The sequence below is a fragment of the Dendroctonus ponderosae genome, unplaced genomic scaffold (assembly GCF_020466585.1).
Source record: "Dendroctonus ponderosae isolate FM_Combo_2020 unplaced genomic scaffold, Dpon_F_20191213v2 Dpon_F_20191213_1, whole genome shotgun sequence".
Taxonomy (NCBI): domain Eukaryota; kingdom Metazoa; phylum Arthropoda; class Insecta; order Coleoptera; family Curculionidae; genus Dendroctonus; species Dendroctonus ponderosae.
Window position 1 is genome coordinate 23,785,316 of NW_026017110.1, and position 15,712 is coordinate 23,801,027.

At 33.8% G+C, this 15,712-nt stretch overlaps 1 protein-coding gene and 1 long non-coding RNA gene across 4 annotated transcripts in view; one reads left to right on the forward strand and one right to left on the reverse strand.

Annotated features, from left to right (window-relative positions):
* LOC109536018 (visual system homeobox 2) overlaps window positions 1–15,712 on the reverse strand; it is a 115,687-nt gene that overhangs the window by 23,489 nt on the left and 76,486 nt on the right. For all 3 annotated transcript variants that reach the window (XM_048670324.1, XM_048670323.1, XM_048670322.1), the window contains exons 5-6: window positions 11,119–11,203; window positions 9,316–9,439 (exon numbers count right to left, since the gene is read on the reverse strand). In XM_048670324.1, coding sequence (XP_048526281.1) covers window positions 9,316–9,439; window positions 11,119–11,203 — 209 coding nt within the window. The remainder of the gene's footprint in view (window positions 1–9,315; window positions 9,440–11,118; window positions 11,204–15,712) is intronic.
* LOC125505795 overlaps window positions 12,628–15,712 on the forward strand; it is a 19,356-nt gene continuing 16,271 nt past the window's right edge. The window contains exons 1-2 of the long non-coding RNA XR_007282418.1: window positions 12,628–12,770; window positions 13,608–13,790. This is a non-coding gene — a long non-coding RNA (uncharacterized LOC125505795). The remainder of the gene's footprint in view (window positions 12,771–13,607; window positions 13,791–15,712) is intronic.

Consider the following 15,712-nt stretch of genomic DNA (forward strand, 5'->3'; position numbering starts at 1 on the left):
TTTTGATCTTATACGAAATTCTTCCTGTTGTTCTTCAGGTAAATTTTGAGTTGTTTCTTCTATACTCGAAATAAAATCAAGTTTTGGAACGGTTTTTGGTGTAATTGAAAAATTTTAAACATTTAGGTGCCAGATTATACCAAAATTTTATGTTTTCGGTCCCATTTTTGTTTTTTTCGTGTACGCAAAATGAGCAACAACGCTAATTTTTGCATCATTCCAGAGCTAACTGAATGGCCTTTTTAGAAAGTGAATCATCGGCAAGGAAATGTTGGCAGTTTAAAAAAAAGTTTTGATTTCAAGAAGTTTTAGATTTTTGCCTTTGTTTTGAGTTGCAAAATCGACTCAAACATGACGCTGCTTTTTTCGAAGTTTCTCAAGAATCATTTGAGTCACATAATTCGTTTTGGCATCGTTGAATAGAGAATTGAAGACTCGATTGTCATAACAGAATTAGTTAGAAAATTCGAGTAGTTTTAACGCAGAAAGTTGTAATTTGTATATTTTACATTTAACAGATCCTGATCCTTTCCTTTCAAGTCAGGGGGGGGGTCATGCAGTAGAAATTCAATTTTTTGTTCTCAATTAAATTTTCGTTAGTCGACATAAAGCCAGTACAAGTAGGGGGGGGGGGGCTACATCTTTGCGAACATTCTAGTTTTTAAACGAAAAGGGAAAAATATATTCCAACTTGCTAATCGCAAAATATTTATGTTGGCCGGTGCAAGAAACTTTTGTATTTCCTTGCCATTTTACCAGAACTTGCAAATGTTGTACTTTTCATTGCTATTGATGTGAATGAAGTGTTTCGTCCCAATATTTTTATTCGAATATCGACACTTTCCGCTAGTCAGATGCTCTTACGTGCAGCATGGAGGCTCAATTATTCGAATCATTTATCATTGGCCAACCCCTCGATGGCATCAGTTTCATTATGATCGAATAAATTCGTTCGCTAATTAAATAAATATGGATTTAACAAACTAATATCTGCTGATCCCTCGTCTTCAAAGTGCGCTATTAGAAAATTGTACATTATTCCGAAATTATATTCATAACGGAAAACGCGTTGAACAAAAGGGGCCGCGTGACTCGCACGTGCGTTTTCGTGCGTCAAATTCGGCCCTTTGCACCATCACGACGTCTAATGAACCGTTCTAGTCCAACGGACGACGTCCAATTACTTTGTGGCGAATTAATGGAGATTTAGTCGTTTTCATAGCTTTGGCGGCGAAAAATTCTATTGTAGATGCTTGGCTTTAATACGCAAAATTTATATATTAATACCGATTCCAACCCTTTCATCCAGATGTCCGCAAATATCTTTCCTCCCCACATAATAAGTACCGAAAGATTAAGTTGCAACTTGTCCGGTTCACCAGCAAATATCCCATATCTTGCGTCTCGAAGCACTTAGTCTGATTGCAAACGAAAATCAAATTATATGGACGATTGTGTCCACGGTCGTACAATCTGGACCAATTCCTGAAAGATTAGCAGTTCATTCCATTCATCGAGTATCGGATCGGATTTGATGGAATTATTTTGTGGCCGGAACTCGCTCAGACTTACTATAGTGCGTGGGGACAGCATTTGTAGCAATCTGGACCCTAATTGATTTCGTTGATAAATTAGGAGAAGCGACTCGTATTTTTTCAGAAAAAGATCACTTTTACAGATCACCAAACAGGCATTACAACCCTAAAGGTGTTAGGTTTTTTAATACTACTTGAAGGTGTTCAGGCTCTAAATAGGGGCATCAAATCAAATCAAATAAAATGTAGACGATTTAGAACATAGAATGTCTATTGCATAATAGCATTACTTAAAAAAGTGTCTCCTACAACAATAGTTGGGCTCATTGCAGTTGGGTCGAAATTATCAGGTAAATTTAGGGATTTTAAACATGCGGTTCACTTTTGGGGGTTTAATTGATAAATTGAATTATGCATTTTTTACCATTGACTTTTTCGTATCAAAATCGAAAATCTCCATAGGGTTTTGGAGTAAAAAGTCTCATGTCTCCAGTGATTAGGATGCACCGTTTAGGAGAAATATCCATTCAAATTGTGAAATAAGGTAAACTTTAGACATTTTTTCGACATACAATTTACAATTTCAACCCCCAAATTTAAAAACTTGTCTAAGTTGTTGAATGAAATCTCGCGAGTCCGAAAAAAGTCTGGCTGCCATATTTCATCATTTTAGCTGCAATAGAAGGGAATATGAGGAACATCTATTACAATTAATTCCAGAAATTTCACACCCGAACGTGTCCCCATATGCTTCTTCAGATCGAGTTTCGATCATATCTGGCTCACATTAAAACAAGATGAAAATAAGTGGATCAACTTAAATAGTAAATGGAACCAAACCATTCAACATTCTGCCCAATAAATCCGTTCAGTTTCACACTCAACTCGTGTGATGTAATTGATTTCGATCAGCCGATAAGAAAGTGAAATGTTGCATCGTTTTCATCCAATTAAAGCCACCCATTGTACCATAATTATTGGCTAAAAGACCCAACAGACAGCGATGTTATTTTTTTTTTGAAAATGTGATCTAGTGGCAACTGACGGACATCTGAATACCGTTGGAAAAAAACCCTTCAACATCGAGTAAGGCAGGCTTTGAAATTATTGACAACAATGAAACGAAACATGTGAAGATCGGAGAGAATGATGATTCGGCTGTTTTTCGAGCCCGCCCGTCCACAGCTAACTAGGCATGTGACGAGTTGGTTTTGTTAGTTAAGGGGTAATTTTTAGCTGATTAGTACTGTATTATAATGGGGTCTGGCCGTATAATTTCTTTCAGCTTTTGACAAGGCGGCCGGAGAGTTTGGTGTGCGGTCCTATCAAAATAATTAGTTCATAGAAGGTGGTGGAAAAACGATGACTGTGCAAAGATACGTGTAGTTCTTATTGGCAATAGCCGGTTTAAGTTGTAGCAGACGGCCAATTCACGGCAAATTACGTCCCAAATTTTAGTTATTATGATAGTGAGATTCACGTTTAAAATAAATAAACCAACTCTAATTGGCTCCAAAATCAAATTCAATGAGCGATAGCGGATAAATACGTTTAAAAATTGGTTTCCTGGTTCCTGTTGATGGATTTTATTTTGATGTATTTTCACGATTTCGTTTGGCTCACTTATAAACCATCATCAGATTAGCGTTGTAACTAGCTAGAAGACTAATTGAGGACCCAAAGAAGCCATTGAAAAAACCGACAAAATCTCGTATTAAACTCATTTTTGTTAGACAAGGCTCTGTTCAATAATTCCATAAGTACCACATGTGTGGAAAACGGATCTTTACAAGTAATTCAGGAAAGTGCTCGCATCAGAAATATATTTGAATGTATGTTTCTGACAAGAAATAAAAAAGTGTTCTAATAATGCGACAGTTTATTCTAAAGGCTTCTGCAAACATCGAAGATTCGAAATTATTGGATTTCAGTCTGTTGTGGTTTTTAGAACAAAAACAGTTCTGAGCCAACTAACAGATTAACAAATAAATATCAGACTGGAAACGAATAAACTAATCAATTTTTTTATGTGTTTTAAAATATTTTCAAAACCAGGTGATAAAAAGGGTATTAAATAATTGTGAAAAAAGTAGGAGCCATAAGAGTTACAATGAGCAAGAGATAAACGTGCAAATAGTTCATCAACTCAGAAAGTTTAGCAAACCGATCTTCAATATTTTGAAGTTTTCAAGAATTTTCTCGACCTTTCAGTTCAAAAACCTTCATTCCAATTACCTGAAACAGGCCAGGAACGAAATTATGTCACTCTAAGCAAATGCTTTATATTTTTGGTAAGCTCATGAAGAATTGATAGTTTGTAATATTTTCAATCGAGTTTTTTCTGAAGAATAAGAAGGTTAATCCTCTTTACACTCTATCTTTTAACATACAGTCAAGACTTAGCGATTTTTACTCCAACAGCATACAATCTTACAAAAAACCGCAAGTTTGCAAAACATTCTATGGACTGGTTGGAAACTGGAAAAACTTATTTAAGATTTGCAAACCGCCTGATTAGAAATATAGCAATTTCCTACAAGAAACTTTTGGACTCATGATTTTCCATTATCTTTTAGCCAGCTTTAACTGATTTGTTTTTTAAATTGCAATTTCCTACAGCGAGAATTTAGAAGAAAAAGTAGATCCTAAAAACACAAACCGGTTTTACCATTTGCACAACAAACATTAGCGCCTAATAGACTAACAGGCAATTACTGAATGCAAACAAATTTTAAACATTTAGAAGCGTTTTCGCCCCCGAAAGAGACGTAAATCCCGGACGGGGCTCGTATTCTATTCATTACCCGGCAAACTGCTGTAACTGTTGTAAATTAATTTCGAAGTAATGCCCTAATGACTAGCCCGGGCACCCTACGAAAGGGGCTTTTAAAACCCCAAACAAGCCCGAGTTTACTCTCGAATTCACACCCACTTTCAAGGATTACGTCAGCGGAGCAATTTCATCCGTTGTTTTGGGCACGAAAACCCCCCAATACACGTGTAGAAGCGAACCGAACAGATTATTTTCCACTTGCTAACAGAAAAAAAAATACAGCCGGCAATAGAGGAAATTTTAAAAAAATGTTGCTATTGGTAAGTTGCGCCAGGATGCAATTAATTGTGAGCCAATTCTCTAGTTTCCTAGAACTTGAACTACAGTTAGTGAATTAATCTTCCAATCTCCTCAATATTAAATTTACATTTTTCGCTCTTCCCTATCTACTTTTCAGTCTTTCAACCCGCATCATAACGCAAATGTTTTTTAGACGTGCCATTAACATGAAATTAGTAATAACTGATTATGTTAGTTTAACCAAAAAAAATTGATTACATTTTTCTATTTTTTACCACAAGAAGCGAACCCAATGCTTTAAGAAATTATATATAGCAGATTACCTTCCTTTTCCTCTATTTGTTTAATGTAAAAATACAATCAGTTTAACACTATTCACAAAATATATAAAAAGTGGCTTAAAAGTTCCATTCCGATACTAATCTAGTACTCGATAACAGGATTGGCGCGCTGGACTAAATGCAGCAAAATTTACAGTTAAATCATGCATGTGATTTAGCAAGACAAGGGGGCAGCGGAGTGTTGCGCGGGTGTACAAAGGAGCGCATAGAGCCCCATAGAATTAAATAATAATTCAGCAGTAGCCTGAGTCGGTAGGTTATTGTACTAGTCAACTTTACTTATGTGGTTTGCACTTCGCATGCAGTTTTTTAAATCGTCTACTAAACCGATGGCATTCGCTTTTTTGCGATTAAAAAATGCTTCAATTGTATTGCAAATTTTTATTTAGGTTTCTGTAAGGTTGCGATCCTAAAAAAAATAATGTCCAGTGACTTTTTCCAATACCAATTTTGTTGTTTGTTGTTGTACATGACTGATGAGAACATTAAAGCGACCTCCACTAAGTTCCACATGCACGAACAATTGTTCAGAAAACAATTTACTTTAACTTACAGGGATGCTCCATATTTTAGGAAATATTTCCTCTTTCCATTAATATCTATCTACGCTTGTGATGTTCGTACTAATGACTATTAGTAACCCGAACTGAGTTGCCTCTATTTTAATGAGCCTGCTTTGTGGCCAAGTTTGTTCTCTAATGATTAATTTCGCCATTACCGTAAAATATACTGTTTCCACTTTTATTTCGCTTTGTTCTCAAATCATGACTGGCCTTTATGCTCATCAATCTTGTTATTGATTTTCTACATTCGATAGTTCGTTTGCCGAATATTGCTGGATGTTTCCCGAAATTTATTTGCAATGTTTATTTTCATTTTTTAAAACCATTCCTGTACACAATCTAGACTGGGATAAATTTTAAGAGAAGACTAAAGACTAAAGAGTAAAGTTTTCTCTCAAAATGTTGGTAGTTTTTGACGCTTTAGAACAACCACAAGAGAAAACAGCACTACAAATGGATATTTAAATTAACTTCATCGTAATGTACCTACTAGAAAGCATCAAAAATCAATCATACAATTATCGACTAGTTTAAATCAACCATTCGAGCCGATTGTGCAGGGATGTAACAAAAACATTCTAAACTAACACAGGCCCACAGATTATCATGCCAACCGCTAATTCCGAGTCAATTATACAGAGTGAAGTGTTTATTTTAGCCCAAAGAGTAAATACCCAGAGGAACTGCAACATCGTAATTATACGGACTATTGTGTTTTGATTGAATAGCGATGGCTGTGGGATATGTGCTAAGCTTAGGTGTAGGTGGTTTAAGCAGTTGTATAAGGCGATTCGACATTTTCAAGAGGGTTCCTGATAAATATTACAAATTCAATCAATCCTTCATATCCTGTTTAGGCTCGTTGGAAAATGCTTCAGCAAAAAAACATAACAAAATGAACATTGGGAATAGCCAAACACACAAGGCGATCCAAAATCAGGATACACAGGAGATTCAAGAAGTGAAAAGTTTTATTTTTATCACTTTTTTCTCTACACGTCAACTTTGAAATTAACGCTCTTATGACAGTATTCATTCTTAGTTATGCTACTAACTACAACTGGTTGAAATAATCTATAGGGTGCAATCTTGACTTACTTGGTCACTTTTACCCATCTAATCGATTTGGTGCAGAGCCATTTGTATTTCATTCAATAAAAGTTGAATTCTTTATTCAATTGGAAAACCTTCTTGGCTTTTGTATGAGTTAGTTGATCATGACTACGTTATTTACGGTGCGGACAAAGCAGGTGTTACAGAAAACTTATAGTAAAACGACAGATAAGTGCAGCAACAAAACTTAAAAGTAAGAAAGTGTTCTGGAAATTATCTAAGCTTTTAAGAATGAATTATATTCACCGTGCAGCTATAACGTAGAATTTCCAGAGCAAATGCGATTTACTTGAAGTAAAAAACGTGTTTTCTTATTTTCCTCCATATCTCGACTTTAGTATAAGGACTATTAGTTCAAAAATCGAGAATAATAATTACGTATTACTTAGTTACTTCAAGCTTTTAACGCCCTGTGGAACAATAAATAATTTTACAACCCAAAGTTTATTCTAGTGGCTTCTAAACGATTTTAGGAGCTTTTTCTAAAGTGTTTTGGGTTTATTTTTGCAGTGACGAGTTTTATTAGCCTTTGCTTAAAGCCAAATAGTGTGATTTTAATTTCCATCTTTTCATTTGAGAAAATGACAGCAATGTGTCTTGCAGTGAATTATGAAAGGCGTAGGTAAAAATCGTGATCAAATTCTGAGCTTTTTTCGCGTTGTTACAAGAAGAGACAGTCTGTTTATTATCCACATATGAACGAACTATAGAAAACATCAAGACGGAAAATGTGAATAGCAGCTTTTAAAAGATCCAATATTACAGAAAAATGTTGAAACCATCGAAAACGACTGACTTTCTAGTCTTGCCAGTAGCATGTTACTTTTCAACTCAAAGGAAACCTTTAAATACTGTCCGCAAAATATTTTACTTTTTTCCAAAAATAAACCATTCTTAAAATTGAGAAATATGTATATAACTGAACTATGGGTATGAAATATGAGCTAGAATACCTTGGTTTAATGAATAAAATGCTTAGGTTTTTAAAAATAATAGTGTTTTCCAATATTGATTAGATATGTATTTATATGGAAATTGTGTATTCCTGTAAAAGAATTGCAAATTTTCTTTTTTCACACACAAATATGTAGAAATGTTTGTGCTCCTGAATCAAAATGGTTCATTTTATGTAAAATGTTATTATTATTATTGATATTGTTGTCTGTACTGTTATTACTTTTATTATTCTGCTTATTAAATAAAAAACAGTTGAAGATCAATATACAAGATTTATATCGAATAGGCCTAGAATTATTATAAAGAATAGCCTATGCGTGTAGTTCGAATATGCAATAAAAAGTGCAGCATTCCATTTTAAAAAATTAAAGTTTGGTCCGCCACTTGAATTTGAGACACCCTGTATCCATTAGTGTTATCTTAAAATAAACTAGACGCTACTATCTACAACTTTTCTATTTAACGTTTTTTTCTAAATTTCAAATTAGATGCAAAAACGGGGTGGCCAACGTTCAACCCTGTACCCTGTACATTTCTTGAAAGTAAATTTTCCTTATCAAATACGAAACACTTAACACTTAGCAAAACTTCCTTTTAAGCGGTACAATTTGCATCGCAGCTGCTTATAAAATAGACGCTTAATTGATATAAGTTCAGAAAAGGAATAAATAAAGCCAGTTAATAAATAAAAAATGAAACGATTTATTTGCGATGGCAAGTGTTGCCTTATTCTTGTTTCAAATTTCTAGTGCAATTTTGGGATGAGTTTAAGTTTTTGATAATCAACGTAAAAATATTTTTTTTGCAGAAACTAATTCCTACATAATGCATGATCTGGAAATCATTTTTCCAGAAATAACTCGAAGAAAAAACGTATAAGTTGTAGTTTTGACTTGCTAAGTAAATAATTAAAAAGTCCATTTTTTACTGCGGCTTTTACAAAAGTATTATTATTATTATATGATGTTGGGTTTTGTTTTTAAAATTATGAATCGTATCGGGAGTTGTAATTTCTTGTTGCTGCTTAGACGAAATATAATGAAAAACTCATTAAAACATTGATTAGAAAAACATTAAAATTAAATTAGAAAAAGTTTTAATGAAACAACAAACAATTATACAAGAACACGACAAGGTTTTTTTGAAGAAAGAAACATTTGGAGAACTTAGTAAAAAAGTACGTACTAATGCTCTAAAAAGTGTTTGATATTAGGCAAAAATTAATGCACTGTTACAGATTGAAATAGTCAACTTTTGAAAACATCAGTGTTAATAATCATTAAAATGCAATTCTCACTTTGAAATAATAAAAACACATTTAAAACAATCCACTTACAAACTTTTTGGTTACTAAATTAAAATTATACGTATGTAATGCCGGATCCTTCAACAATCGATAACGAGCTATTGAAGTAAATTAAATGAGGAACGCCACTGTATTATAATAGTGCAAGGGACTGGGTAAATGTATGGTTGTGATTGGATGGCGAACGCAACGCCTACCATGGCTAATATAATTCAAGACTCCGAAAGGAGAGAAACGAACGACAGTAGAAAAGCTGCCATTGCCATTCGTTGCTAGAACATATGTCCACTGGACGCTTCCATGAGTAACAGTGGAACTGATTATTTATCAAATTATGCACCATGTTATTTATTAAATATGTGCTGAATGTGTCAGTGGCCTCCAAAGAGAAAAAACCGCCTATAAAAACGTAATTTGAGTCACTTACTTGTATTCTATCTTCGGGTAGGTCGGTCTTGAGGCTCAGCATCTCCCTGGCATAGACATCTGGATAGTGGGCATCTTTGAACGCCTTCTCCAGTTCCTCCAGCTGATAGCTGGTGAAAATCGTCCTGCCACACACCCACCAAGGGTAGTCAAACTGGTATTGATTAGTTGGAGAAATATACATGATGTGACACCCTACCTTATTATTATTTTTTAATTTCAACTATCAACGAAACTGATTTAAGTGTACGAAACCGAAATAAAGTTGAGAAAAATTAATTATTCTTTAATGTTTTTTTGTCGTTTTCCGAATATTTGAGATTCCGGATATTTTTCGACTTTAAGGTTTGCCTGAATCGACAACAAAGTTTGAATTCGTTTTCTGTAAAATAATTTATTTAATTCTGAATGTTGAGAAATTTACGTTAAAAGAGCGCTTCCAAATTTCCAAGTTTTGAAACCTCAGCTTAATTTCGTGATATAAAATCAAGCTTCTTATCAAGAAAATTAATATCTGGACGTTTCGCGTCACATCATTTATACTTTGCTACATTGATTCTAATATATTAGAATCAATGTATACTTATATTATAAGAGTATTTTTTATTGAAGCGAAACCACAAGAACTGATCAAAGCAAAGCTCTTGGATTTGATAATCAGCAAGGCAGATCCAAACTTACGTTTGGAAGCTATTGAAAAAAGTGATTTCAAACAAAATTGTATGTAATCTTAATTAAAAAACACCTTTAAAATCTGATAGGTAACATTGTAAATGAAAACGCGATTCAAACATTTCATTCGGTAGAATCAGCAATGCGATCTATCGACGGCAAGATGTTAAATTCGCGTGGAATTGTAGAAAATTGATAAACGTCTGGAATTTGAAATTAGGCTGATTGAAATATTCATTGGCCGGCTCTTTCATCGAAACCCATACAGAATCGATTTTCGTCCTCGAACTTCGAATAAATCAAATATGCTACTCTATTGCGAAGCGATTTTACCAAATATCGAATACTGAAATTCAACAATACAATAAATCATTGGAAAATAGTTTTTTGCAGCTGGAGATTTGTACTAATCAAAAATTAACTGTGGATTCGTGATTTCGTTTGCTTAAAAACCCGTGAAATGAAGTTTTTAAACACCAATTAAGCTTCTTAGTGGACAGTCTAACGTATTTTCCGTTAATATGTTTATTTATCTACTTTGCTTCCAATTCAAGACACTTTTCAAACACGTTTTTACATAGTCGAAATTTACAAAATCTCATTCATTTTGAGCTACTCCGAGTGTATCTGACCGATCATTTTATACTTCAATATTCACCATGATGAAATACAAAAATGTATCTAGAATAAATACCTAAGCGGTTAAGACACGCAGAACCTAGTAAAATGTGAAAAACATGTTTCCCTAAGTTAACTTTTTTTGAGAATACCAGCCAAACCACTGGATCTCTGAGCTGAGACTTTCACTAACCGAATTTTACATTTTGACGGCTTTGCGTTATTAGTCGATACTGCTCAATTTTTAGTCTTTGTATTAATTTTTTTCTGTGACTCCTTTAGTTTAAGTTCAACTGGATTTATGTGTAATTTCCTTAACTTTCCATTTTTCTTTTGTAAGTATGTATAGACAAAATCATTTGTAGTTGGCATATTAGAAGGTATTAAATCCTTTTTTGAAAATTGTACGAGTTGCAATCCTTTCACCATTTCAATTGTTCTTTCGATTCAATAGCAAATAATACTTAACCAATGATTCAGATATTCTGAAGATTTAGATAGCTCAGATAGTTACCTATGACGCCGCTTCTTTTTCTTCTTTTTACTAAAGTTACCTAAACCATCTTGCACTGAGAAATCTTTGGAATTATCTAGTTGGCCTGAAACAAAAAGAAAATATTGATTGCATATATTTTGTGAATATAAAATACCAAAAATATTATAGAGCATTGTTGAGCCTCAAAAGTTTCTGAGTTCAAACGTTTTCGAAAATGAAACCCATTTATTTGCGCTCGTTTGGCGATCAAGTATTTCCTCAGGGAGAGAGCTCAAATCAAACAAGTTTATTGAAAAAACCTGCATTAAATTTACTTTCTAAACACGCCCTTTAGATACCTGGTCATCTAGCGACAGCTAAACTATTCACTAGTTTCATCCACATCTTCTGCAAGTCTCAAAAATACCAAAATCAGCATTGTCTAAATCGATTTTATCCAAAAAACGCCAATTAACCATCTCGACAGCATAAGTTGGGAAAAGTATGGCAGAGATGCGAATGGTAACAAATGTTTATTCCGTATAAATGACTACGGAAATAATACTACTACGTTCTGCTCGCAATAACAGAACCAAACTTGCCCTTCCTTGCTGGGATGTTGGAAGTATTTAAGTCTTGTTGATTGTATTGATCTCTATTGAATTGTTCACTTGTTGTGTTGTGCTGTTGTTGTGCTATCCTTATATGTCATTCCTTTTAACTTTCTTTTGGTCTATTTTGAATTGACTCCAAGCAGCTCAAACCATCAAGATTAGATTAATTAATTCACATGGGCATGCTATGCAAACATTAACATTTTCAAATGCAGGGTTGAAATGAAAGATGTTTTTAGTGCCAGGAAACGGCGTAGATAGTCACCAAGCCGCACCACAACCAGCAGACAAGCAGGCAACCAATCAATAAAAGATAATAATATGAGAATTCGAGTTGCGTGCCGGAACGATTATTAAACGAATTAAGCTGGCGTAAAAGCTATTTGGGGCATTTAGGGAGAGGAGCCGATTTTATATACTCATTCGGCTTTCAAATTAACTGTCTGACGGCGGAATCGGAATTTCCAATAAAGACTTGAGACTGCGAAGAAGGGAAAATTGGAAAATAAGATACGAACACGGTAATTCTCGTGAAATAACAAGGTGACGCGAACGCAATGCTCGGTTTCGATTCGCTGATGAGGAAAATTTACTTTTCAATTAAACTATTTTGCCTATATTGAGCTGATGATAAACATTTTCGTCATTTGCTAGTAAACTTTGTATTAAAGATTGTTAGACGAAATTGGATGTGATGAATCTAACAAACAGAACCAGAATGTTGTTCGGATATATTCGGAAAAGGCTTCGAAATGTTTTTTGCAAAGCCCAAATTATGTTGAATTTTTGCTTATTTCATTTTTCAACTGTTTATGAACATAAATTTACTGAAAAAAAATTGCCAAAAATGTCGATATTTGCAAAAAACTAGATCTGAATGATGAATAAATTTTTGAATCTGAAGCGCGTCAAGATTAAATTCCTACTCCCACCAGAACAGTGTAAACGTCAAAAAAAGTCGGCAGTTTCAAAAAAAAGAATTGTTTGTATCGGTCCATCACTCAAAAACAGACTGTTTGAAAGTGAGCAAAGCAATTCTTAACAACTTTCCATTTAGCTGATACCAGTTTAAAAACGGTAGGAAAATACCACTTATATATATTTGGGAAATTTTGTGCAAAGTTTCTAACGAAGTTTATTAGCATTTGAAGAAATCACAGAACAGTTTACATTAACCTTCCCAATTTGGAGTAATTCGATATATTTATACATTCTTCATTTATTTATTCCTTATCTTATCAATACATTTGTATTCGCCAAGTTTTCCGTCCAAGATATTCTTGTTAAGTTTCCATGCAAGTCGTTTTCTTGCTTCGCTTGTTTTATGCCTTTTATTGCCACTTTTCAATACATATAATCTCCGTGGACAAGCCAACACCTTTTCTAATTCCCTCCACTGTTCTGTTTTTCACAAACTGTTTGTTGGGTATTTTGCCTCCAAATTTTTGTCTTTAAAAAGAGAGAGATTTCCACACGTCTTTTATTACTGATTGATAAACAGTGCTCTTATTTCACAATAAGAACGAATTATTTATCAAAAATTAATCAAGATTTCTTGATGAAGACGTGAGGAAATTAAGTCTTTTTAAAGATAAACATTTTTGGGGCGAAATACCCAACAAACAGTTTGTGAAAAACTGAATCTGCCTCAACAATATAGAACTTATCTACTATTATTTTTGATCTACAATACTAATTTTAAAACTGATTTTCCTGTAGATGTGGGTAATCCCTTTAGAGTTTTTATGCACCTTTAAACTGTCCTCTCTCTTTTTTAATTCTCTTGCTAATTATTACGTAACCTTTTCTCGTTAGATTCCTTTGCCGTTTGGTGAGATCTAGCTGTCTGTACCGATCATCGTCGCTTATATTTTATTTTCACTGGTCCAATAATTCTATTTTTCCTCCTTTTAGACAGTGCAATGTCTACGTTCTTCCTCTTCTGCACACCATCTTACGAGATGAATGATCTACGATTGATGATCATGTTTGCCGTTTCTAAGCTTGTTTATGTCCATTTTTTTGTTGTCCAATGTTTTTCAAGAATCGAGAATTTGCCAATTTTATTCATTGCTCAAAAGAATGGATTTTGTGAAGGTGAGTTAAGCAATTTTTAACAAATTTCGGGTCAAACAGGTACAAAAGTAAATAGCAGTAGAAAATTGCGAAATTTTGTGGAAATTTACTAACCAGCTTGAAAAAAATTTGACGAAATCACAGATCACTTATTCACAATTAAGAATCTTGAAAAATTAGGCACTAACGTTATGGGTTATATGTATTAATGATATATTGATCACTATTGATGTCCGTTTGTGTTTATTAGTGCACTAATAAGAAATCATGGTTTTTTCTCTTTTTGCGTCACCTTTCACCGAATATTAGCGATCACCATGTGTTAAGCTTCTCGTCTATTTTGAAGCAATTGGATATATTTATCACTCCTCAATAAAAATGTATATATCAAGGAAACACATTTTTTAATTAGTTTTGCATTTTTTCTTTCTGGTCTAAAATACCAATTTTAAAAACTGTATTTTTTTGCGAGTAAACTCGATAAAATCGATTTTTTATGGGCGTTGGAACTCATTTAGCCCTGTTTTAGTTCTCATAACATTTTCTCCTTGGATTCCTTCATCATTTGGTGACACTTCTACTTTGGTATCCATTCCTTTCATAGTTATTCTCAATTTTTCTTCGCCTGTCGAATAATTACATTTTTGCTCCTTTCAGAGAGCGCAATTTCTTCGTTCTTGCTCTACTTCACATCATCTTACGAGATGATTGACCTACGTTTGATGAGCTTCTTACGACGGAAACCTCCAAATTTATTCAATCTTATTCGACATTATTTCTCAACTTGTATTAATTTTTTCTGCAAGCTTTATTTCTATGTTGAGGTTTTTAAGCTTATTCCAGTCATTTTTTTAAAACCTGCGCTCTTGATTGGGAACCTTAATCATGAATTGAATAGGTTTTCTGGATCGATTTCCACTGGAAAAAATAATAGAAAATCGCTTGGCAAAATAGTGCCCTTCCACTAACGTCTACTCATGCATCTGCACCTTTAATAAAGTGCATAGCAGGAAATTTCGATTCGTCACAGCAAAGTTATAGCACGCAGTGTACTATTTATCTTACGGGCAATTAAACGCTTTATGAAAGGGTTAGCGCCTGAAAGCTAATACGGTCCCGAAGCCGCGTAATTGCCTTTGGCCGGTAATAAATTGTGCCAATGGCCCGAAGGAATTTCATATAAGTGCACGTTAGTTACCCCTTTCGGAACCGGCGAATAGTTAGATGCTTTCAGCTACGTGCGCTGTCCTGCGATCTAGATTAAGTAGCTGGCAAACTTCAGCTACCTCAGATCCAACTACCTACGAAATAAGCATCTACAGTATGGATTTGTCTTTTATATGCGACTTTGCAAATGCATTTGAATTATTTTTATGCCAAATCAAATTTATTCCTGGGTTTCAGTCATTTATTGTCTCTATTTATTAATCAAAATACGTCTCAGTGTATTTTTCCACCATCATCAGTTTTTCTAAAATAACAGATAGTTAAAAAAAAATTTTCATTAATTTAAAAGACAACCACAGTTCGTCAACAGCCTCATCATATCACACATTAAAATACATCACAATTGCAATACTTTAAAACATCCTAAAATTAATTAGGCCTAACAGGTAATTAGTCAGGACAATCAAATTTGGGAAGAGACTAGAATTATTTGTTCAGATACTTAAATATTTTTACTTACGTGTGTAGCGTTGTCGCTGTTTTAAGCCTTGGCATGCATTTGGAGTATTCATTTTGTCCATTATCGGACACAAAACGAATAAAATACTGTTTATATTGATTTCTTTACTTTCGGCTATTTTTCTTTGCATTCTGAGGATATTATTTTTGGTTTCAAAATTCTTCAATATACCGGGTGTTAGTTAATATTTTATGTTTATTTCATTTAATTAATGTATGATATACTGAGCTAAGATTGTCGGTATCCGATCTGAAAT